A 25,085-nucleotide genomic window follows, 5' to 3' on the forward strand; every position below is an offset into this window, starting at 1 on the left:
CTGGCCAGGTTCTTTGCTATTGCATGCAAAGAAAGGGTTCATTCAGCTACCTGTAAGCTGAGAGATAAATCTTCAGTGGTAACCTCTACGCCTTTTACTATAAGCCTGCTGTGAACAAAGCTGCTTCTTCAAGTATTCTCTTTCTGATATGTATTCTTTTTTAATCTTAATTTCATTTCAAATTGGTATTAGCTTGGTAAGTGCATTCAATTACATTTTAGCAACACCAAGTACCCTAACCTCTCAAAGTGGCTAAGTAGCAGTCTACCCTCCAAACCAGTATTTTCTTCACCTCCTGTCACTGGGAACAGTCAAATGTGAGTGTAACGTTTTTGTGTATAAAATCCATACTCCCTCTTCTGCAGTGTAGCAGCTGTTACATTTTTAGCATCCACACTTAACTGCTAGCAAGCTGTTTTACTTCAGAGATACCTGAGATATTTGTAGCAACTATTAATATTCCAGAAAATATAAAATTTTAATATCTAGTTGTCTTTCATTAGTTGAGAATGAGAGGGAGTATCTTAACAACAGACTTAACCTTTGCATGGTTCATTGGATTTATTGCCTTAGAGATTTTTGTATGAAGTTATTTTGCTTACCCTCAGGATGGAGGAGGCTTCTGCAGGCTCATGATCCCTTATCTGTCCGGCACTACCAAGCTACAGGGCTCTTGCCATCCTGTTCCAGCACACATGGAGCTACTGGTAAAGTCCTTCCCCGGCAGAAAGCTGAGCAACACCACATTGCACAAACAGGCTTGTGGCTGAGCTGTTGTGCTGCGTTCTCTTCCCTTTCCTTTGCCAGGTGTAACCCTTTTTCAAGAAACTGGCCTTAACTACCTACCCTGACAGTCACCTCAGTGTAGCTAACGCAGGAGTGAGAGCCCTCTCTTGGTTGGTTGATGTCTTCCACAGGCCCCTCCAGCAGTTCTGTTGAACTGTTCCCATAGAGTTATTTTCTAAGTTCTCTTCATGTGAATGAAGAAAGAACTGCAACAGTTGCAAAGTTCCTCAGTGTATATTAGTAGCCTGTTGTTAATGAGGTAACATATGAAGAAAATTTATAAAGTTTAACTTTAGTATGTTGTTCTAGACTGTTGGATAGCAACCACTAAATTAAAAAATAAAACTTCTGCAATTGTGCCTTTCTCCATCACAGCAGTTGAAAGCATGCAGCTATGTCACCAGGACAAGTGGCATGACACTAGCTGCTACAGAACCTCATTTTAATGTCTGCTCCTCCATCATCATATGCAGACCTGATGTGCTTCCCGAGAGCACCGTTAAATGTGTGTACAGAGAAGGTGGCTTGTTGTAATGTTGCTTACAATGCTGTTCTGAATGTTACTACTGTCCCACAACTTTAAGGGCTGTGTATCCAACTTGAAGATAAAGTTGTTTGCTTTCATCTACTCAGAAGTATTTGAATCTTTGCTTACATTTAAGGTAACAGTAAATTTACTGTTGCACATTCTTTGCACTGGTACCACACCCACACCAGGTGAGACTGAGGCAGCACCTACACACCTAACAGGGCACAAAGAACTGGAAAGATTCTGAAATAGAGCAAACTCTCATACCTCCAGAAGCTGACCGACATAAATGTAACTGCAACACAATGATGTGGAAGGCACAGAGCCCAGGCTGCGTGGTCAAACTTCCCTTCATATATAAGGGACAGGCTCTTAGTAACAAAAGCTGAGGCTCTTATCTAATCATTCCAGTTAATGTTTAAGTCAAGGTGGAAGAGACTAAAAGAGCAATTCTCAGGCCCATGCCTGGAGCAGAACAGCTCTATCTTGGACTCTCCTTTCAGGAAGCAGACGCACACACCTGAAGCAAAGCCAACCCTTCCTCTCCACCAGTCAAACGCTCCAACCACAGCCCTGTTTTGTGAGAGCAGCTCCTCCACAGCTGTAGTTCAAAGAGGGCTGCTGCTATGGGTGGGCATGGGCTTCTACGTATGCCAATCCCCAGAAAGACAGGTTCAGCTCAAGGTGTGGTGGGATTTAGAACTCACTGCTTTCCGTACTGACTCCTGAAGCCATTTTCAGACACCTCTCTGGAGTGTATAAGGACTAAAACTATGACAGGTGATGCTGAGATATGCAAGTCCTTGTGGAGCTGCTTCATTCAGGGCAAGAGCCCCTTTTACTTTAAAGTACATCAGCTTTTAAGAAGAACTTGCACGCTTCAGATTTTTACACCTTGTTAGCTCAGGCCAGGTAGGACCTTCTAAAGTTATTGAGTACACTTTAGTGATACTGTTCAAAAAATCAACCTCAAGTCAACTGCCTGCACAAGCAGTGTCAGTGCAATCACATCAAGCTGCTGCCAAGCAGCTACGGACACTGACTTGACCACCAGTGATAAACTGGATACCCCTATGAATTGCATACTCCTAGATAACAGCAACAAGTAGGGGCAGAAACTTCACGTATTTACAACTCTTCTCCTGTTTCCTTGCTACAGCTGTGTGTATAAACAGCTTGGCCTATTACAGTTATCACTGCCCCATCTGGCTCATTTTGCTTACCTGCAGCACCCTCAGTACACCCACTATGAGGTAAACAATTTCAAGTCAAACCAGAAGGATGTATTCTTGCACAGGGAGTGAAGCCAAGGCACTTCAAATGACAGCATGCATTTTTTTGTTTTGTTTTGTTGTTTTGAAGTCAGGATTTTTTGGTGAAAATTCATGGAGTCTTTATACCTTTTTCATCTTAACACTGCTATAAATAATTTCATAGGCCTCTTCAGTTTCTGTATCTTAGGTATTTATTCAATATATACTATGTTTCCTTTAAAAGAAAAGCTGACAATGGGTGTAGACTGTTCGGCTCATCTTTTCATAGTCACATTCCTCAACACGTCTGAGTACATTTCTAGTAGGTAACTACTGTATGCAGTTCAACAGAACACTTCTTTCTGAACACACACAGGCTTAAGGAAGCATGTGGATTCCCAGGCAGTGCTCAGGCTTACTGTACAAATAGCATTATGACAGGAAACTATCAATAGAGTATGTACTGCAGCTGACTTGGCTCAGGACAATAGGAGTTATACCATAGTGCAGACAGTAGCCACCTCTGTTCTCGCTAAGGGCTGATCTGTTCCTCCGGCTGTTCAATGGACTCAGCTATCCGTTCAGAACACGTTCTTTACATTACAGGCTCTTTTTTGGAAAGGTAACAAAGTTAAAACTTCATGTTAGCGTGACAGGATTCTTCATTACTTAAGAGTAAGTGACAAATGCCTTTGTATTACACAAACACACATGCCACCGCCACCCCTCCCCACAAATCATCAAGCTAAAATACAGAAGCTTCGAACTTAAAAGAACAGACAGACCTCATTTAATTTTGGGGGGGTTGTTTGCTTTTTTTTGTGTGTTTTTGTTTGTTTTTTTATTTGGGAAAAGTGCTTCTTACAAAAGGCAGCTGCAAAACATTACATTATAGACCTCAGAACAATTTCTCATTCCAATTAAAAGTGAAAGGAGAGGCAGTCTAGGGGACAAGAGCAGCAGGAGAACAGATCACGGGGCATCCACGAGTCAATAAAAGACAGCAATAACGTAATGCAAGGTTAAAATTCCTGTACTGGAGCTTTGGTGGCAGAGTAATTTCTCAATGCAAATTACAGCCCAAAACTGCATGACTGACTTCATAAGCAGTAGCTCACATAAGCCGAGCAGCTTTACCAGGCAACCCGCCCAGCTCAGACGCTGAAGGGCACGCATACCTCGGCCCAGCTGAGAGGCACGCTGATTTCCTAGGAAAGCTCACGGCTTACGTGGTTGCACCAAGTTCTAAAGTTTAAAGAGCAATACAGCTAAAGGGGCCTCTCTGGTGTTCCTCCGACCCCACCTTGGCTAACCAGATTTCTGCTCCTGGACAACCCTACTAATACACATGAAAGAGAGCTGGTGTATTAAGGAGTTACACATGATAGTTAAGATCATTGCAATAGACTGAGCTGAGACCACTAAATCAGTTTCATGTCCAATTGGAGGCTAGACTTCATGCACCAAGAGGGGATGAAAGGTGGTCTTATTATTTTTTAACTTATACAGAGTCTCCCCATCCTTGAGGTCCAACTCTACATTTATCTGTATATACACATAGAAGTTCTCCTTTCACTAAGACATTATCCTTTCATGCTAGACACAGTAAAAACCCGGAACATTCACACCTGGTTCTGGTTACACAGTAGTAATAGTAATGTGCAAGTAAACAAGAGACCAAAATCACAAATGAAGATGTGTACATGAGGGGGCTGGAACGAGCTGATGCCAGAACAGGTTTATTTGTATCTGGTCTGCAGTCAGAAATATTGATATAAGGACAGAAGAACGGCCATCAGCCAATTTACATCCCCACTGCATGGCCACTGCTCATTTTTGTATCTGGGCTCTTCAAAATGAGTGTGGAAGTCCTGTAAACACTTTAACCCTGGAACTGGGTGAGCTCTGTTGGGTACATAGATGAAGCAACAAACCTAAGCTAACTGTTTGACAGTTAAATTCATTTTTACAAAAACTAACATTTTGAAGATTTCTTGTTATTTGTTTAAACAGAGGAAAAACAACACTCCTGGGATGGGAGGGGGTGGGAAGAGACAGACCCTGGGTAAAAGTTATTACAACAGCACCTGGAATTGATAGGCCTGCCTAGGAGAAACACAGGCACTGCCACAACACCACAGGTAATAGCTACTGCCTGAAGCCAAGACAACAGTCCACACTCCACTGACAGGTGCTATAGATCCAAGTCATAATAATCTTCCAGCTCATCATGAAACAAGTCCCACTCATCCTCGGAATCTGTTAGCTCATCATCACCTCCTGCTGCCAACAGCATGAGCAACATCTCACCAAGCTCAAAGGTCACCACCTCGTCTTCATCGGTCTCAAATGGATCACCATTCTCCCGCTCCTCGATGAACTCCCAGAACCGATTCCTTCGCTGGGCCTGCAAGTGGAACACACGCATTTCCCCAGGTGACCAGGTGGTACAAGACAAGAGTCTTCCCAGGGGCTGAACACCATCAGCCTCTGGTGTACTTTCTGACATGGTTCTCCTTCAGGGATATACTCACCTCTGGTAGAATCTACCCTTGCACATCCCTATTAATGCTGCCCAACATTTTACCTCAGGATGTTGGTGTAACAGTAACATTTTTTTATTATTATTATTTTATTTATTTATTTTTTTTAAGTTCACTCTTTTACACGTTGGCCTCCACCACTCCCAAACTTTAGGCCACCCCCTCCTTCAAATTCACCACTACACAGGTCTGTCAGAAAAAACAGTTTCCCTATCCTCTTCAAGACAGATTTAATGCACGCCCCTCTTGATCTGTCTCTGTATATTCAGATATATACAGAACACAAATCACCACCACTAACCCAAAAGCTACTTGCCGTTCCTACTTTGGGTCTTTGCGGCTCCTCTTGACGGCCATCAGGATATGCATGTTTGTAAAAACAGTTCCCTCCAAACGGACAGCTCCCACGGCCTTCGTCAAAATACCTGCATGGCTTGTTGCTGGAAAGGAAAATATCGCAACCCTTACTCACAGCAGACCCAACCAGACTTAAGAACTGCATTTACCTACAGTCCAAGGGGATCTCAGGTATCATTTGAAGCTGAAGATACTTTGTCAGTACAACACCTACACAAAAAAAGGGTGTATTACACAATGCTTGTACCCAGCAGGTGTGGGTCAACGCATGCACAGGGGCACAGAGGGCTTGCACAGCACAAGCTGTACCACCTTACGGCTACACCACCGGTGCTTTATGTGTACAAGGGAAAGACTGAGGTCAAAGTACTTAGGAACAGCTCAGTGACTGTGTGGTTGCATGCATTTGCAGGTGGGTAGGTAAGGATGGACTTCACAAGTGGGAGTGGAAAGGAGATATGAGAAGGCTTTAGATCAGCATCCTTCTCCATGTGGGCCCTTATCTCTGCGGTCTGAACTTGACAAAAGGCTGCAGTGCTCGTACCTCATTGCCTCCTTGTATTTCTGAATGAGTTTCTGCTTCTCTTCCTTCTCCTCCACCCAGTACTCACTTGGAATGACAAAGTTAGATGTGATCCGACATTCTGGGCAGGACCTGGGGAATGAACAGACTGTGCTGCAGAACTCCACATTACAGGGTGCTCTCCTACACAAGTCACAGCATATATCAATCTTTACAATCTATTGTACAAGTGCACTTACTACATGGGCTTTTTGGTCCATATTCTCTCGCACATGAAGATAACCTAAGCTCTCTTTGAGAACTCAATAGCAATGGCAGCTGGTCTCAAAAAAACACTTCACACAGACTCCTTTTTCTTTAGCATTAAATAAATTTATTTTGTTTCAATTTCTGTATTTATTTTACTGGATTCTTTTCTTTAGAACAGCCTTTAAATGGAGAAATTGTTTGTCAACTGATTAATGCCCTAGGGCGGTAATGAATTAAGCAGCATACATTCTGAACTGGTTAATCTGTTTTCAGATTCCTGGCTGGGTGTCCAAGACAAACAGTAACCAGCGGACAACACGCTACTAAATAAATGAAAGCCATTTTCTACCATTAAGTGACTTTTGCAAACTTAATCCACATTAACCAAATCAGAGTGTAAATGTTACCCCTTAACAATTACTTCACTTCCAAACTGAAGTTAGCATGTATTAAATGCAGTCTCTGTGCAGGGGGGGAGGCCTGGTGCAAGTTGTCACAAGTTACCAAGTTCTTCCATAGCAACAAATAGCACAATCGAAATGGGAAAGTGCCTCACTTTATAATCTTGCTCTCAAATTGTTTAGCACTCCTCCACTTGCGGATGCACTTCAGACAGTAAGTGTGGTTGCAGTTGGAGAGGATCCCAAAGCGGCGCTCACTAGGATTAGCTTTCTCATACACCACCTCCATGCATATCCCGCACACCATGTCTTTACTACGCTGGACGGCAAATGAAAGCTCCATGTCCTTCTCGTGAGCTTCAATGCAAGACTGAAAAGGAGAGACAGAGAAAACAACTACAGAGACAGCTGGTCACCTGGTGAACTTCAAACAGGTTTTAAGCTCAGTTTCACTCTTACTTTGCATAAAGAATGGAAAATGATTAAGCTGCAAAGTCTTTATCCTCAAAAAAATAAACATTGCTTAGACAGTGGGAAACAATTTAGAGTTCAAATTCACTTCTTCAGACACTGCTTTTAAACATCAGAAAAGCAATCTGAAAGACCATCCAGTTTTATTAGGCAAAGAACAAAGCTTTAGTATCTTCACCCAGACTGCTCTCCCAGCACAGATAAGGAAACCCAGATGCTTTTGAATATGGCTCTGACAGGAAACAGTCCAGTTTACAACAGGAATTTCTTTCTCTGTCTGACCTGCATGCACCTTCAAATCAAAGGGTATTAGTAGCAAGTGATTACAAGGAGCTAGGAAGCAACAACTGAAGGCTGTTTAACACCAGACAGCTGTCTGCTTACCTTTATGTGCTGGGATCTCTGGGCAGCATCAATGGGATGCAAGACCTGCAGCCCACACATATCACAAACATCCCCATGGATATATACGCAGTTTTCTCCATAACGACATTCTCCTACTGCGGCGTAGGGGCACAGTTGCTTCTTCATCTCCTCGTTTTCTTCCTGCTTCTCGTATTCTTCCTCAATCACCATTCCATCCAAGGTTCCATCCAAGGTTCCATCCAAGGTTCCATCCAAGGTTCCATCCAAGGTTCCATCCAAGGTTCCATCCAAGGTTCCATCCAAGGTTCCATCCAAGGTTCCATCCAAGGGTAACTCAGTGCAGGAAGTAGCAGCTGGGAACAAAATTAAGGATGGTAAGCAACACATTCAGATTTATAGCGTTAGGAGTGTGTTTTAATGCAAAAAAGTCTTCGAACAACCCTGCTCAAGTTATGCAAATGGGTTAACAAAAAAAAGAAAGGCTTACTTCAGTCCTAGTTTCAAACCCTCAGTACGAACCAACCGTTATTTTCTCACTCAAGAAAGCAAGACTAATTTCTGGTGCAATTTGTTCTTCTTTCAATTCAGACAAGATTAAAGCCGTAAAGGTTTCAGTGGTCAGATTCAAATCCATTTACAGGCTAGGTCTACACCACAGCTACTGAGAACTAGTGAGATTTTCGAGAGCATTATGCAAACCACGGGTCAGCAGCAATTAAGTAACATGAAAAATCTCACTGCTTTGAGAATCAGTTCCACATCAGCTAACATCATTTTTCCTCCCCAACAATTACACAGCTGAAGCAACAGAGTTGTATCCAGCAAAAGAAATGCCAAAAATGGAACCACCACACAAGTAGTTCCTCATGTGCAGGTTAATAAGCCATGTTGCTGATCAGCATGAAGTAACTTCCATTTCTAGACTCCCAAACACCTGCATGAAGAACAGAAGAGCCCTGTCCAGATCCCTCTAACCTTAATTTTAGGTATTTGCAAAAAGACACCACCCAAGACAGATATCTAGTCTGGATTTATCAAAACATCAGTACCAGACATACAAACCTAACTTAAAGAAACGCAGTGATTTTCAAGGTACTCTCATTACATTCTAAGCTAGCCATCAATTTTGAAAAAAAAAAGCTGAAACACAAAATAAATTCCCTACCTTACTCTAAACATAACTGAAATCAGTATGGCCTCTCTTTGCTATTTAGATAGGTTCTGCTTCAGACTTCTCCCTGTTCCTCTTGAAAACACGCTTCTGTGTCACCACAAGCCAAATAGCCTTTTGCGATCATGATAAAGTAGGATGATAAACTAAGTTACAAGACAAAAGCAGTTCAAGCATGCAGGAAGATAACAGAATTATTATATCCAGAACAAATACAAAAATACAAGGAAGAACAGCAAGTGGATTTTATAACAATCACTGGTTATATTAATAAGAATGAAAAAGTCTTATGTGCTTTTGAAAGTGGAGCTTTAAAAGCTCAAGATTTGGAGAAGGAAGCACACAAGCAGAGGTGTACTTGGATTACTAAGAGTAAAGGACACTTTCTCAAAAGGAATCAGAGGCTGCACGCTCACACAGATTTTACCCCATGAAATAAAGATGCAAAATAAAATTACAGAACACCCTGACTTGGAAGAGACCCACAAGGATCATTGAGTTCAACTCCTGGCTCCACATAGGACCACCCAAAAAAAAAAAAAAAAAATATCAGACCATGCATCTGAGAGCATTGTCCAAACACTTCTTGAACTCCAGCAGGCTGGGTGCTGTGACCACTGCCCTGGGGAGGCTGTCCCAGTGCCCGGCCACCCTCTGGGTGCAGACCCTTTCCCTAACCCCCAGCCTGACCCTCCCCTGTCCCAGCTCCATGCCGTTCCCTCGGGTCCTGTCGCTGTCCCCAGAGAGCAGAGCTCAGCGCCTGCCCCTCTGCTCCCCTCGTGAGGGAGCTGCAGGCCGCCATGAGGCCTCCCCTCAGCCTGCTGTGCTCTGGGCTGAGCAAACCAAGGGGCCTCAGCTGCTCCTCAGTCATCTTGCCTTCTGGACCCTTCACCATGTCCATTGCCTTCTTTTGGCACTCTAATGCTTTTATTGAAACTAATAAACGTCTATCAGCTTGGTAGCCTTTAGATATAGGGGAAAGAACAAGCAGGTCCTGGAGAGCTCACAGTTTAAGGGGAGAAGCAAATATCAAAGATTAGTGCAGGAAAAATACTAGCTCTCAAAAAAAGTTGAAGTTCACTTCCTGCTGACTTTGCATAGTAGAACCATTTCTGACTTCCGACGTCATTCATGCTGATCTTAGACAAATCTGTTTGCTAGTAACAGTCACAACTGCTTTTCAGAAGTATAAGTCAACTGTTTACCTGCTCATTTTCAGCAAAATGTTCAGAAACAGAAAAAAGAAAGTCTTCATTACCTCCTCTTCTCTATGAGTTCTAGTTACTCTTCCTTGATGTTAATTCACAAGTAACCATTTACTAGGGTTTTAACCTTCTGCCCAGCTAAACGCAATATGAAAATTTGTACCCATTAATTGAAATTCCATTCCCCTCTACTGGTGTTTCAGGTGTATCACCTTCTCCAAAGGTAGTAACAAAAATCTCAACTACCAGTCAGTTTCTATACCCTCAGCTATCATTTTTGCCAGTGTTTTATTCTAGTTAATGCTATCAGATTTTATTTTTTTTTAAACTAGCAAGGAAGGAGAGTTTAGTGGATATTTCTTTGAATGGGGCTGGCAAGATTTTTATTTTTTGCAGTTATACATCCCTGGGAAATGTGTACTTTGAAATCAGAGGCACATTTGAGATTTTTCTTAATGGAGAAAGTTTCCAGAGTCACCCGCACTCCTCTGAGGAATATCCTTGGCCAAATCTTTATGCAGGAAGGGTTTTATTCGTTTAAAAGAAAACACACTTCTTACTTCAAGTTCTTTGAAAATAAAAGCTTTGAAGTCTTACCCCAAAGCCTGATTTACAAACCCATTTATTTATTTATTTATTTTATGCTAGGCCACAACAGGAGAGAGCAGAACTTCAAATTTCGGCAAAGTATACAAAACTTTTGCTTAAGCAACAAAAAACTACAATACTGAAGACTGAAATCATCAAGCAAAATATACAATATAGCTAGTAAGCCAAGTCCACAATACCACCCTTGTACAAAATACAACCAGTTCTTGTTGTCTAGATGTCTAGCCACTAAGACACAGCTCTGTGAACATCAATCTTCAATAATGGCTTTAGGTACCCCTATGGGATATGACAGGGTAGGAGGTAGGAGAACATGCTGAAAGTGACATTTGTTTCCAGTCTCAGTCTTCTGTGCAGTCCCAGCACTTCCCCTCAGCTACAGCTCTATTTCAATGACATAAAAATGAAATTACTCTTTTTACTTAGTAATAAGAGGCATGCTTAGTAACAATACTAATTTACTTAGTAATAATTACTTAGTAATAATACCTAATACCTTCCATAATTTGAAGCCCTGCATGAACATCTCTTTTATCTGCTACAGTTTTGCTCCATGTTGTTAGAGCCTGAACGTGAAAAGAATATGGTTACTAGCTCCTATTATAATGGATGACAACACATCTAGGCAAAGAGGAAAAAAATCTCTCCCATTCTGACGAACTCATTAGGAGAACTCTGAAGGCATTAGATATTATCTCATCTGTCAGTGTGAAGCTGTGCCTATAAAATAAGTATTTGCTTTCAAGACCTTTCTTTCTCCAGCTTCAGCCCACGCTATATTCAAATGTTGATCTCTTAAAAGGATTATTCAGATTACTTGTTTCCCTTAATAGGGTACACAGAACAAGAGCATTCCAGTCCACTTAAACCCACTCCAAGAAGTTTAACAGTTCCTTCCATGAAAATCTTCCAGTCTTCCATTTATGAAGTAAGACATATACTTGGTTAGCATATTCTGTTAGTAGATCTTTTCAGTGAAGTTAATCTTCTCCTCACGTCCACCACTTAAAAGGGGAAAAAAAAAATATAGTCCTCTACAATGGAAGACAGCAAGTCTCTCTCCATGCTGCAGGAATTCTATACATAGAATCTGAATGGGAAGAGTTGGGCTAAGTGCATATTGCTTGCCTCAGAAAATAAAGGAAAATAGTATTAGACAATCAGGAGTATTAAGCTTCAAACACTAAGTCTTCTGCATATAAGTACTTCTAGACAACTCCTGAAACTCTACTATGTTGATTTTTTTAAAAAAGTGTATTAAACCTCAGGCCATCTATGGAACAGAAGCTTCCATTCTTCTAGTGAGACCACCCAAAACCACTAAACTGTGGTATTGCAGGATGAGCTCATCTCCTAATCACCCCTCTCTGTGGGAATAAGCATGTACCTCTCAAAGCACAAGCATATTATAGCAAACCAATGTGAAACTGAACAAAGGTGTCTTCAACCTTTTTTGACCCTTTCTGACTGAAATCTTCATGAAAGATACCTAATGAACATTCCTGAATGATCTTGACCTCAACTTCTCTCTCGACTCCAGGACCACTTTCCTGAAAATCTTTTCACATAAAGGATATTCTTCAATTCAGCTTGATGCAACACACGTAAGATCCCTAGAAGCCCAGGGAAGAGGCCTGTGCTTTAATAAATCTTCAGTTAGGAAACAAGACAGTATAAGACATGTTAAGATAGATGCCTCAACTTCTAGAAATACTGGAAGAAAGTCATCCTATATAAACTAGCTTATTATCATCAATTCACACACCTGCTTTCACACTGGGACAATTATTGCCATCCAGTACATATACATCTGGCAGCCGAGAGGGCAAACCACATTTTGGGGTGCATTAAACACAGCACAGTCAGCTGGTCAAAAGAAGGGATTCTTCCACTGTCTTTAGCATTGGTGTGGCCTCACCTCGAATACTGTGTACAGTTCTGGGCTTCAAAATATAAACAGGATGTTAAGATACTTGAATGCATCCAGAGGAGTGCGACAATGCTGGTAAAAGGTCTGAAAGGCATGTCCTGTGAGGAGAAGCTGAGTACACGTGGGTTGTCCGGTCTGGAGAAAGTGACTCAGAGGCACCCTCATTGCTCTCTGCAACTCCCTGACGAGGGGAAGTGGAGAGGGAGGTGCCGGACTCTTCGTGCTGGTAACTGATGAGAAACACACGGCACTGGTGCAAAGCTGTGCTAGGGAAGACTCAGACTGGATGCTAGAAAACAGCTCTGTACTGTGAGGGTGGTTGAACACCAGAACAGGCTTCCTAGACAGGTGGTTCATGTTCCCATGCCTGTCAGCAGTCAAGAGGCATTTGGAAAATGCCTTTAAAAGAAATACTTTAACCTATGGTTAGCCCTGAAGTGGTCAGGCAGTTGGACTTGATGCAACCCAATTCAGCGTTTCTTATATTGCCACCTTTCTGCTCTCCCTCAGTTATTCCAGAACATCTAGCAGACGTTACAGCAGCAGAATAAATATGGAAGCGTGGTGCACCTGTACCTCAAAAACTGAGTATCCAAAGAATTGTCACTATTTTCTTTGCTAGGCCATGAGGTCATCTTCAAGATAGTGCATTTAGTCACAAATCAGAGATTCATCTGCATTAGCAGAATGCCTTGTCTTAATGGTAAAAGATGAGCCACTGCTAAGAAGCATTATCTGAGCACTTTATGCCCAGAATAATTTGAAGTTATGTCATAAAGGATATGTTTAGGATTCAATCCTAATTTGATTATTCAAGGCCAAAAGTCTTTAGTTTAGACAGCCAGGTATTAGAGATTATGCTAAACACAAGCAACCTACGTCCCCTCTAAATTTAAAGTCTTTGTGCTACCTGTTTGCAAGGAAAGCAGATGACAGGTACACTACAAACAGTCCGGTCCCATATGATGGGCCATATTGGGACTCACTGAGAGCGAGTCCCAATCTCACTCTCTAGATGAGCCATCTTAGTCTCATCAAGTTAAGTCTCAGGTAACTAGAATACACAATTTTCAGCCTCTGGTCTGAACTGCCATGGGGTTCATGAAAGCAAGCATATGGTTTCAGATCATTCTGCGGGAATCTGCACCTCCACTGGAAAAACCTTTACGAGTATGCAGAGACTGTCTTTAAGCATACCTGGTTTTAGAACATCATGACAGCAGTAGTAACTGATGTGGAATGATCCTATTATTCATGCCAGAAAACTCAGGTAGAACTTCATGACAGAACAGTTGAAGTGATTCATAAAGCTGAATAGCTACACTCAACAAAACCAGAAGCATTAAAATAAATGCACTATGTAGAAACTGTTGACCCTTGGCAGAAATTTACTGTTATCCCATGATCAGCTTACCACGTCCACAGTATGGCTGCCCAGGGACAAATTCTACAGCATTCACCCAGTCTTCAACACCTACTCCTGCAGCTGCCATATCTAAATCTTCAGCTTCTAACTCAACAAGTTCTTCTTCAATGGTTTCATCAGGGAATGATGCAAGGTCTGAAGAGACTGAGGGATAAATTTTTTCATCTGGATTCACAGTAGTCACATCTTCTTCTTCTTCTTCTTCCTGTATCAGTGGCTTGGTGTGTTCATATCTAAAAAGTTAAAACACATCATGTCAACTCATCACAAAAAAGTACTTCCAATCCCTCTGGTTGCTTTATGGACGTCAACCGATTGCGATGTAAACACCCTATAATGAAGAAAGATCTAGAAGTGGCTTGGAAGAGAATGCCACCGATGACCCTTTACACAAGTGGATGAATTTCTGTAATGTGTCAGCACTGCCTACAGAAATCAAAGGTACTCTGGCATTTTGTAAGAAACAGAGTAGCACACACAAGTTTTACTTAACTTACATAGAATGAACTTCAATTATTTCCAAAATTGGTGATGTACCTGTCATACACATGCAGTATTATCAAATTTAGTCTTTTCAAAGCTGAATGAACTCACTAACAGCAGATACTGCTGTCTTCATCTACTCGGTGGGACGGAACAGAAAAATCTTCTTAGAGGCGCAGTGACAAAATGAGAGCCAGCAGACAAGTTCAAAGTGGGAAATGACAATAAGTTATTAGAAGAAAAAGAAAAAAATTACCATGAGAGTAGTCAAACACTGAAACAGGTGCCTAGAGAGGCTACACAATCTTTGTCCTTGAAGATAATCAAAAACTTGACTGGACAACGCCATGGGCTACATGACCTGCACTGACTTACCTTGGCATCTTGCCTCATTCAGATTTTACATTGAATTTCAGTAATCCCTTGAAACATCTCCATCTTAATGTGGAAAACGATGCTAAGAACACTTTGATTCTTACCACCCCTGAACAACAGGGAAGCATTATTTCCCTCAAAAGTATCTTCCAGCAGCTAGTAGACTACAAAGATAATAATTAATTCTCCCATGAAGTCTTAGATATCTGCTGACTAATTTCAAGGATGAAGGTAGAGAATTCTTGGAGATCACACAAAACCTTTAAGCAACTGTGATTCATTTCCCTTGTGTCAGATTGAAAACAACAATGCATCACAGTTCTTGCATATTAAAGAAGTGCTCCCAGCTGAATGTCAGCTCTGAAATCTCAAGGAAGCTATGAAATGAGTTTAAAACACAAGCCTCCAGACCTCTGTGTCAGTGGTTTCCAAAGCAGGGTACATGCACTCCAGGTGTTATGCAAAAACAATCCACTGGAATTCAAGAACAAAGTATCAGAATTTCTCTATTGAAAAAAAAACACAAGGGAATTAAGCTTTAGCAATATTTAATATATGGATTGAGGCCAGCATCCTTACTCAGTCCATATGTCAAAGGGTCCCGTCACACATGGTATGCAAGGTGTACTTAAGGAAGGGCAGGTGATCCATAATGCAGAGGGACTGACAGCAGCACCCTCGCTTGGTTACATTTAATGTATTGTAACACTGCAGTTTATACCTGCCCCATTAAATAGCATCACAGATTATATTATCAACTTTTAACTCACCCTCACAAAACAAACAAGAAGTTTAAAAAGATTCCTGCGAAGTAACTGTGGATTGAAGATAACACAGAATGTGAACACAAAACAAGATGTCAGAGCTGACACTTCCACTTACTATGAGCTCTTCCTCAACCACGGTACAAGATTAAAAACAGTGATGACCTAATCAGATCTGACAAAGACTTGGGAAAAAAAAATCAAAAATTACCAAGAGGACTGTTTGAAATACACATTTGTAATACAGATCCACTATTGTTCATAACAAGCCTTGCACCAACTGCACATTAGGCCTTCAGGTACTAGCTAACAATAGTATGAAGCCATCACTGTTAACAAGACATTTAAGAGCAAAGCATTCTGAACATTAAGACCAACTTTTATAACTTTTTCCAGAGATGTTTCAAATCATGTGATAATCAAATGTTTTACAAAAAAAGCGACAAATGTCGAGAAGTGTCTTTGAGGTTTCTTAAATAGTAACAGAAAGACAAAAAGCCACATACAGATCAGAACACTTGTTCTTCCTGATATGGTAAAAACGGCTGAAATAATGCATGGAAAACAAAACAGCAACAAATGAAAGCCTTCCTGTCAGTAAATACTGTTGGGAGACACAGAACTCTGCTGAAGATTCAAAGAAACAAGTCCTAGAACAAATTACGCAGTGTGGGAGGTTTACAATAGAGGCAGATGAAAGTACTTGTTAGTAACACATCTCAGCTTATGGTATTCAACAGATTCTGTTTCAACAAGGAAATACGTGAACTGCTTTTTTGTGAGCCACTAAAGGAGAGATGTACTGGAGAAGATGTATTCTCAACAGTAAATGACTTCTTTAATAAAAACTATGTTTTATGGGGAAAAACTGCACAAGTGTAACCATTGAAGGAACAGCTGAATTGACTAGAATAAATAAAGCGTTCCAGGGTAAGATTACAAAAAGCTCCACACGCAAAATTCATTCATTGCATCACTCCCAGGCAAGATATTGTAGCAAAAGAGTTGGAGCCAGAAGCACACAAAATGCTACAAGATGTTGTCGATACGGTTAACTTTACAAAAATGAAGCCTTGAAAACAGCCAAATCTTTCCAATATTTTGTAATGAAAAGGGAAGTTACAATGAAAACCTTTTGTACCACACTGAGGTTTATTGGTTATCTCACAGCAAAGTGCTTAAAGGAGCTGTCACATATGAGTCACACATTTTTCTTTCATAAGACCAGAAATGCTGCAGATCTACTGAACTCTTCGGTGATGAGAAGTGGCTGTGACTAGTATGCTACCTAACAGATATTTTCAAAACACAAATACTTAATCTGTCCCTTCAAGGTAGGAGTGCCATTTTCAGAATGAGAAATTAACTGCTTTTTGAAAGAAGCTAGTGCTATGGAGATGACATATTGAAAACGGCTGTTTGGAAACATTTCCATTATTGTATGATTTTGTTGCCAAAAACAATGAAAGCATGTTACCCATGGAAACACTCATATTTGTACATTTTAAAAACTTCTAAGCATGTTAGAAGATTGTTTATAAATCTTCTAAATAGTTTCAGTGTGCCTTACACTCATTTGATTAGTTTGCAAGAGAAATTGATATCAAATCAGAAATTTACTAGCCAAATTTCAACAAAACCTTTACATACTTGGTGGACAGGAATGAAAAATGAGCATCACGATTTAGTAAATACAGCCAACAACTAAATTCTTTTTGGATCTGCATATCTTTGCAAGCGATCTTTTTCAGTTTTAACAGCCATTAAGGCCAAATACTGACATAAACTGAGCTTACAACCAGACCTTCAAAACACTGCATAAAAATGTTAAACTGATTTTAAAAAATAATGAAGCATATTGAACCACACTGCTCTCAGTAAAAAAATACAATATTCTTAGTGAAAGCAAGGTTTTGCATATAATAATTGAAAATCCGTGCAATTTTTAGTGTACATAATCTATTATGTGTACATAATAGTGCACATAATTATGTACATAGTGTACATAATCTACATTCATTAGTTATGTGCTCCAGAGTCTTTCACTGGTGGCATACATGATCAAAGAAGTTGAGACCACCAATCTACATGACTATGAAAGCAGCATTGGCAGATACACAGAAGGCTAGAAGTTTATCTTCCTTATATATAGTTTTACTTTCATGTTTAACACACTGCTACTAACTGTGAGCTACCAGGTCATGATACGAATGTAATCATGCGTAAGAGCTGCAACAAGATAATGTTACAACTCCTGGTAAGTTTTAATAAAGTGAATTTAAGATGATGTAAAAAAAAAATCCCCAAGCCTTTATGAAGCTTTGCTACACTAGGAAAGCATTAGTTTCCTTTGTTCACACATTTTTGTTTCTCTTTTTCAAGAGCATAGGCTAAGTTATATGTTTTCATACCACAGGGTCAATTTGCATAGGTAGCAGTTTAAAAACCTAGACAACTATACTCCAGTTACTTTTTCAGATGTGACAGTTTGTCTGAACAGCAATTCCTGAAGAGAGAATAAGAAAAAAACATTCATACCTGTTCAGGCTTCATCATCTACCAAATGTTACTCATTCATCAGTTCAGCCAGTTTGAATGTAGTCTCAGATTTCAACTCATCCCCTCAGATCATTACGAAACAAAATCACATCCTGACAACTGCTGCTTTTATTGAAACCAGTTCTCTTCTCTCCTTGTCTCACTTTTACTTATTTTCAAAACCAAAGCAAACACTATAATATTTTAAAGTATTTTAAATACATGTATTTTTTCTTCCCATGAGCTCTCTACTCAGGGACTTGGAATGAAATTATTCCCCTACAGCACGGTCCATGGCATTTCTTTACCTGCAGTGATCTCCGTAAGCACAGCATCCTCGCTGATAATACCTGCACACCATGGCAGACTGACTAGTGGACAGGTCATGGGAGTAGCGACAGTTGTCTCCTTCCTTGCAAACTCCATGCATGAAATACCTGTAAGACAGAAGATTACTGTGAATTAAGAACAAACATTGAATCTGTAAACACAGCACTAGGATGATGAGTTATTTTATAAATCAAGGTGTGCTGAATTAAGAACATCACTAATGACTCATGGGACTATGTCCCAGTATAAACACACAAATAAGGAAGTCTGAAAAAAGATGAAGCCTTAGCAATTCCAATGAACTGCACTGCATTTATAGGGGCTTATGCTTAAAGAAGCCTAAAAAAAAAAAAAAAAAAAAGAAAAAAAGGTAAAGTAAACCTTATCCTGGGCTGGGGACAAAATTTTAGCAGTAGCTCCTGTGTTTTGACACAAGCAAAAACCTTAGACAAGCCTACCACTGAATCCGACATCAAAACCAGCCATATCCTAAAAGTTTCCTTTAAAAGGAAAGTCTATTGTTAATTTGTAAATATTTGAGCCAGGAGTAATTTCCCAAGAATGCAATACATGTTGTTAATGGATAGTTATATTTGACTAAACATGCACATTAGTTTTTGCCATAGGAGCCAGATAATCAGTAGGAGCACCCTGCTTCAATACTGTGCTGCCTGTCCCAAACTGGACACTTCACTCGATTTTAGCATTTCAAATAAGGCAAGTTCAGTTAAATACCCTCAAATTCAGCTGCTCAAGCAAACTGAACAGTGTTTTTCCATTTGGTTTAAGTTTTAACCCAGAAGACACAGGCTTCTTTACATTTAAGGCCTTGTAACTACTGAGGCTATGTACGCTCAAGAGAGCGACAAACAAAAATGCAACTTAAAGTACATCTTACCCAAACAACACAGAAGTATTAATCACCACCACCACCCCCAAAAAACCTACGTAAGAACTGCTTACTAATAGTTCAGCTTACAAAAGGCACTGGCCCTCAGATATGAAGCAAGCTGCAAACTTGTCGCAAACAGATTTAGTAAACACGGAAAATTGTTCAGGTTTAGGTCTCATACAAATCCTTCGCTTGTCTACAAACCACTCGAGTGAGGATTCAGACTTGGAAGGGTACAATCTGCTTCCATCTTGCTGCTGAATGCTGCAGGCCTGCCCTCCTGCTACACACTGGCACCTCTCTGCACATTGGCACTACCCCTGCTCAGCAGCAGCACCAGGTCCTGTGAGGCAGGGGAGGAGATGACAGGATCACCTTTCACAGCACATGCTAAGACCAGGAGGGCTCTTCACAAAAAAAAAAAAAAAGCACGTTCAAGTCGATACCTGTACATGTACAGGATTATTGAACCGCATGAGCTTCTGCATGGGTACTCAGACTGCTGCGTTGTTAGGATGCCAGATAAATCAAAGGCAATACTTGGCCAAACGACACAAGCCAAGCTCTATCTGTAGCCCAATACCAGGGAAATATTTGAACTTGAAGCAAGTCTTACGAGGGCTGACAGAGGGTATGCAAAACCAGTGGTTTACTCAAGGTACTCAGAAGAGAAAAGCTAATGTGGTTTTATAAGCCACCAGCTGACGCTAGCCATCAGGCTGAAATTCACACCTCAGAAATGCCACCTGGCTGTGTGCTGCAGCTACACAGCCAACCAGAGAACACAATCCTAGGGAGAAATAAATAATAAAAAGGCCAGATGACACTGCAGGATATTCTCCCCAGAGCAGGGAGTAGGTTCATCAGGTTTGCCAGGTGGCTGCACCAACAGCTCTGCCAGCACACACCAGGAACAGGGCACTGAAACAGCACAAACCACACGCCCCACAAAGACAAGTAAGAACCCTCCACCCAAAAAACACACACAAACACGCCGACACAACCCGCTCACCTGCCTGCAGACAAACCCACCTCAGGGCCAAGAACCCAGCACGCCAAGCTCATGGAACCAGAGCACAACCGGAACCCACGGCTGCTTTAAGGAGCGGGACCCACACCAGCAGGGGCAGGAGCAATTCGGGGGGTTGCCAGACGTCAGTCACTAGCTCTTTAAGGGTGCTGTCTCCACCCGTGGCTCATTTCAACACAGCGCTGCTTCCCCCGTGTGCCGGGGCAGGCAGCTCCCCGGCCGCCTGCTGACTCAGCACGGAGCTGCCTCAGCTCTCACCCGACATCCCTCGGCAGCTCCCGCGGTTATTCTTAGCCCGGATCAGGTCGCCGCTCAGACCCACCGCAGCCAACTGCTAGGGCTGAGAGAGGCAACTAGGAGAAAGGCCACGGCTGAAGGGAGAACTCCCCAGGAGCACTTGATCAGAGCGCTGCCCTACAGGCGCTGAGCCAGGCTCTCCCACTGTCACAGAGCAGACACAGGCCCAGTGCCCTGCCTCCCTTCCCAGCTGGTGTTGGGAAGTTCGGGATGCCCACATTTTAATGACCTGGATTTCAGCGATGCCTAAAAATATAATAATCCACTACAGATTCTTTCCCCTGCTGTTAGGATGTGATTGCTTCCATCACTTGCCATTTGCTGGAGCAAAAACATGCTTAATGGCTTTTATTAAAAAGACACCGCTATTTGTAACACGGGTAACTGCAGCCTAAAATCCTAAGAGCTACCAGCTTCTTTCCGACAGCTTGCTTAATATACATTAGGCGTTTTCACACGTGTAATCCTCTTAGCGAAGCCACTCTGCAACATTTTCTCTCCACAGCTTGAGGCTTGCAATGGCTTTGCTTGTTCAAGGCGTGGCTTGTCCTTTGCCTCAGGTCCACCTCGTTCTGCTCCCAGGTAACCCCGTTTTGTTCCTAAGCTACGGGGTTTGCCGAACGGGAAGGCCACACCTGGCAGCACGCTGAGCCTCCCCCACAGAGATACCACCCTTGCTGGCAGATGGGAGCCTCGGAGGGACACGGGCACGGCTGCTCCGGCTTCCTCGGGAGGCCTGGGAGGGTTGTGAGCCCCTGGGGAGCGAGGTGCTGGGGGAGAGGCCGGGCACGCGGCTCCAGCGTGGCACGCGGGCACCCAGCCACCAGTGCCTGATGAAATTCGGCAGGAGCCAGCAGCCTTACGAAACAGGGGAAAAGCAGGCCTCGGCGGTATTGATCTGCTCGTCCCTTCCTCGCTGTAACCTTCAGCAAGCAGCTAGCGGGGTGTCCGGAAGAGAGCGGCTAAGAAGGGGCGATGGAGCAAGCATTTCAAAGGCCTGTGCGCCACACCTTATCGCTCGTGTTGCACCACGTTAAGGAGGCACACGTCAGTGAGTCAGGTTCTTCGTGCTGAGAGGCAAGTAAATACCTGGTCCAGGCTCTAAGGAAGAGCAGCAAAGCTACACACAGGCAGGCAGCTCCCAAAACACAGCGATTTGGCTGCTAGGGGGTTTTACTTATGGTCAGCTACTGAACACACAAGTAAATACAATCAATTTACATCAACTCCATGAGCTGATTATTTCTTAAGTATTGCTGCACAAAATCTGGAAAACCCAGATATCTGAAACTATCAGCATCAAGTCCTGGGTTTAAACGTTGGCTATACCCCTGCTCAGTAAAGTTACACATCCACCTAAAACTGGAGGGGCACAGACACTTGGTAAGGACTACCATTCCTTTTCTTATTTCAAACATACCAGTAACAAAAGGATCAAATATGAAATTGAGTTATATTTCATAACTACTCATTCCCCTACATCTTAGTCCAAATTAAAGGATTTTTTCCCTGCAGCACAAAAGCCTTGAAAACCGCTGAGCCATAGCGATGTAACAAAATCATTTCTCATGACCTATTAAGAAACAGGATGAATCCATCGTTTTTCATCCAGAGGTCTAAACCTCAGCTGCAGAAGGGCACTATCCACAGAACTACAAGTCTCGGGGACATCAAAGTCCTTCCTCTTAGTCATCGTGTCTCCCGCTCCAAGATGGCAGTCGTCCATCCCAAGGACACCACCCTGACGTAACAAGAGCAATTAAGCAACTAATTTAACACATCAAGTCTCCAAAGCAGCAGCAAAAGCTTCCTCTGGCAATTCTGAAACTCTCACTTCTGAGAAAACAGCATTCCTCCATCAGCCGCAAAATGCAGAGTATTTGTGCTGAAGAGAGCCCCATTTCTCAGAAGTTTTTTTAGGCAGCATCTGCTGCCACTCCTATGGCAATTCAGATAAATAATGCCTACAAACACATGGAACTCTGCAGTGTTACTCAAACCAGAAGCTGCTCTAGATGCTATACTGAAAAAACTATTTTGAAATGCTTTTGAATCCCTTCATCCTGCAGTTAAAACCTCTAGTTCATTCATAAAGGTAAAACAAGGTTTAATAATGAGAAGTACGTTATTTTAGTAAGAATTTTATTTCCCTGAGTTAGGTTTCAATAGGGTGTAGTCCTTGTTGGCTTATCACACAGCCCCAGAAGATGGAGTTGAATTGTTAATTTCATTTTAAAGCCTGAGGAAAGCTCTCTGGCCTACAATTCGAAGGGCCCACTAAAAACAAACAAACAAAGAAATGAACAAGCAAGCAACGGCAGGGCTAAGAGGATTAGCCAAGAAGAATGCAGGGGCTCATTAGGCCCGAAAGCTGAGATCTCACTCTTGTTTAAGCTCGCGTTAAAGCAGGTAAATCATTACAAAGGCCCAGCTTTAACTTCCCACTAGGCCCGGGCGAAAGAAACGCATTCATTAGGCCACCGCGGCGGCCCCAAATCAACCCCTTTGCTCCTGCAGCACGGCAGTCGCCGCCTTCTAGCTGATTCATTGTTAGCCGAGCAAACACACGTGCACACAGCGCAGCCCGGCCTCGCGGAGCCTCTCGGCCTGCCGAAGGGCTGCGGCACAAAGGGCTGGGGGAGCAGCCGGGGCCCGGCGGCGTGCAGGGCGAGGAGCGCGGACGGGATGCGGATTTTTATTGTTTTATATATTTTTTCGGAAGCAGCTCGGATCACATTCACCCGTTAAACTCGACGTGGAGGGGTTTTACGTCGGGATAAGCGGCGGGGATGCACACAAGGCGCCCTCGCGGCCCTCTCCGCAGTGCCGCAGCGGCGCCATGCCGGGGCGGGCCCGGTGCCCCCGCACTGCGGGCGGCCGCCTCCTCCCCCCCCCTCCCCCAACGCCGCGGGGTCACCGGTAACCGGGGGGGGAAGGAAGGGAGGGGGGGGGGGGGGGGGGGGGGGCGCTGCGGCGGCGCGGCGGGGGAGGGAGCGGTGAGGGGAGGGGAGGGGTAATGGCGGCCGCGCGGCGCCTACCTGCAGGTGACCTGCTTGGTCCAGCCGCCTCCCGGCCCCAAGGCGAGCGGCGGCGGCACGGCGGCAGGCCCGAACAGCGTGCCCGCCTCCTCCGCGGCTGCCGCAGCGGCGGCGGCGCTCGGCCCCAACGCTGCCGCTGCCGCCGCCGCGGCGCCCGCCGCCGTGCCCAGCGCCACCGCCTCGGCCATTACTGTTTATCCCCTCACGGCCGCAGCCCGGAACTTCCGGCAGCGCGGCCTGACGGGCGGCGGCGGCGGCGGCGGCGGGGCGGGAGGGGCGGGGCGAACGGAGGGCACGCCCACTCCGCCCTCCCTCCGGCCCGCTGATTGGTTGGGTTTGGGCGGGAACGCCTCCACCCCCCCCTCTCCCTCGCCCGCCTTCCCGCTGCGCAGCGCGGACGTTAGCAACGGCCGCGCAGGGCCGTTAAGCGCGGCCCCGCGGCGGGAAGCGGGCGGGCGCGCGCGCGGCCCCGCGGCCTTTGTTGGGAGGGCGGCGGCACAAGATGGCCGGCCTCAGGCGGGGGGGGGGAGGGGGGGAGGGAGCCGTGCCCTCGGGTGGCCCCGCCTGGGAGAACGGAGCTCGGGAGTTGTGGCTGAAATAAGCCAAGCACACACACACACAGCGGTGTGATCAACCTGGTGGTACACACCGCGAGTAAAAAAAAAAATGACCGAAAAAAATAAAATGATTGGGCTCCGCGTGCAGCGGTCTGGGCTGAGAGCAGCCCTGCAGTACGCTGTGCTGCGGCACTGCAGCAAGCCCTCAAAGAGAGGAAAAAAATGTGGTTTTCCCTCACACAGCACCCATTCCAGCCCCTCACAGCCCTGCTTTCCTTCCCCCAGCTCAGCCCGATGAGCCCATAGGCACCCACAGGGACCTGGAGGCCCACGGGCACCAGGGTGTGAGCGCTTTTCCCCGCACTCACAGGGGTTTGAGGGACGAGAACCCCGTCAGCACACTGGGGATGCATCTCATTGTATCCTTCAGGGGCTGACAGTGAATAATCTTCATCCTGTCCAGCCCCTGAGTCATCCAGATTTAGTCATTGCCTGTTTCAGATCCGGGTGTTGGGAAATCGCGGGTACATGTGTGGTAGGGTGTCGGTGACCTGCTGCAGGCGGCAGGAACCGTGCCAGTTCTATAGCCCTTTCCCATATCCCTAGAAGATTCCTTTTTTTTTTCTTTCTCTGATGTATTTTCTCCTGCATTGTCATTCCTGCTGGCAAAAACTGACCAATATCTTTTACAACTCACAGAAGTTTTCAACTCAAAAGACCCTCAACCTTCCAGTGTTGCCCCCGAGTAATATATTTCGACAATGCATTCAAGTAAACTCAATTTTCCTGCCCCAGATTTATATATACAATTCACATCTTTATATGCAATCATTTTATAAATTATAAAGTGCTCCAAACTTCACATTCTATCTTTTATAATTATTGTTATTATGGTGAACGTTGTGGCGTGCCTTCCAACTTTCTCATCCTCCATTACTCCCTGGATATTGTCCCTTTTTATC

General features: G+C 43.7%; 1 protein-coding gene across 2 annotated transcripts; it reads right to left on the reverse strand.

The window, feature by feature from the left end:
• Positions 1 to 2,757: 2,757 nt before the first annotated feature.
• On the reverse strand, positions 2,758 to 23,795 carry MKRN1 (makorin ring finger protein 1). Of its 2 annotated transcripts, XM_032185162.1 has the most exons (9): positions 23,567 to 23,788; positions 18,288 to 18,416; positions 13,808 to 14,052; positions 7,808 to 7,831; positions 7,497 to 7,699; positions 6,797 to 7,011; positions 6,013 to 6,123; positions 5,437 to 5,551; positions 2,758 to 4,975 (listed from the first exon to the last, which is right to left on the reverse strand). In XM_032185162.1, the coding sequence occupies exons 1-9, from the start codon at positions 23,752 to 23,754 to the stop codon at positions 4,763 to 4,765; spliced, it is 1,443 nt and encodes a 480-aa protein (XP_032041053.1). In that variant the 5' UTR covers positions 23,755 to 23,788; the 3' UTR covers positions 2,758 to 4,762. The 2 variants fall into 2 exon arrangements, with proteins under 2 accessions (XP_032041053.1, XP_032041061.1); XM_032185170.1 differs by lacking the exons at positions 2,758 to 4,975; positions 5,437 to 5,551; positions 6,013 to 6,123 and having other exon boundaries at positions 6,793 to 7,011; positions 7,497 to 7,686; positions 7,795 to 7,831; positions 23,567 to 23,795.
• Positions 23,796 to 25,085: the final 1,290 nt, after the last annotated feature.

Source organism: Aythya fuligula, chromosome 1 (genome assembly GCF_009819795.1).
Source record: "Aythya fuligula isolate bAytFul2 chromosome 1, bAytFul2.pri, whole genome shotgun sequence".
Lineage (NCBI taxonomy): Eukaryota > Metazoa > Chordata > Aves > Anseriformes > Anatidae > Aythya > Aythya fuligula.

Coding starts and splice junctions, on each gene's coding strand:
- MKRN1 (XM_032185162.1), bottom strand. CDS start 23,754: ATGGCCGAGGCGGTGGCGCTGGGCACGGCGGCGGGCGCCGCGGCGGCG. Junction 7,012..7,496: donor AGAGATCCCAGCACATAAAG/GTAAGCAGACAG, acceptor TCTCCTTTTCAG/TCTTGCATTGAAGCTCACGA. Junction 6,124..6,796: donor TTTGAGAGCAAGATTATAAA/GTGAGGCACTTT, acceptor TTCATTCCCCAG/GTCCTGCCCAGAATGTCGGA.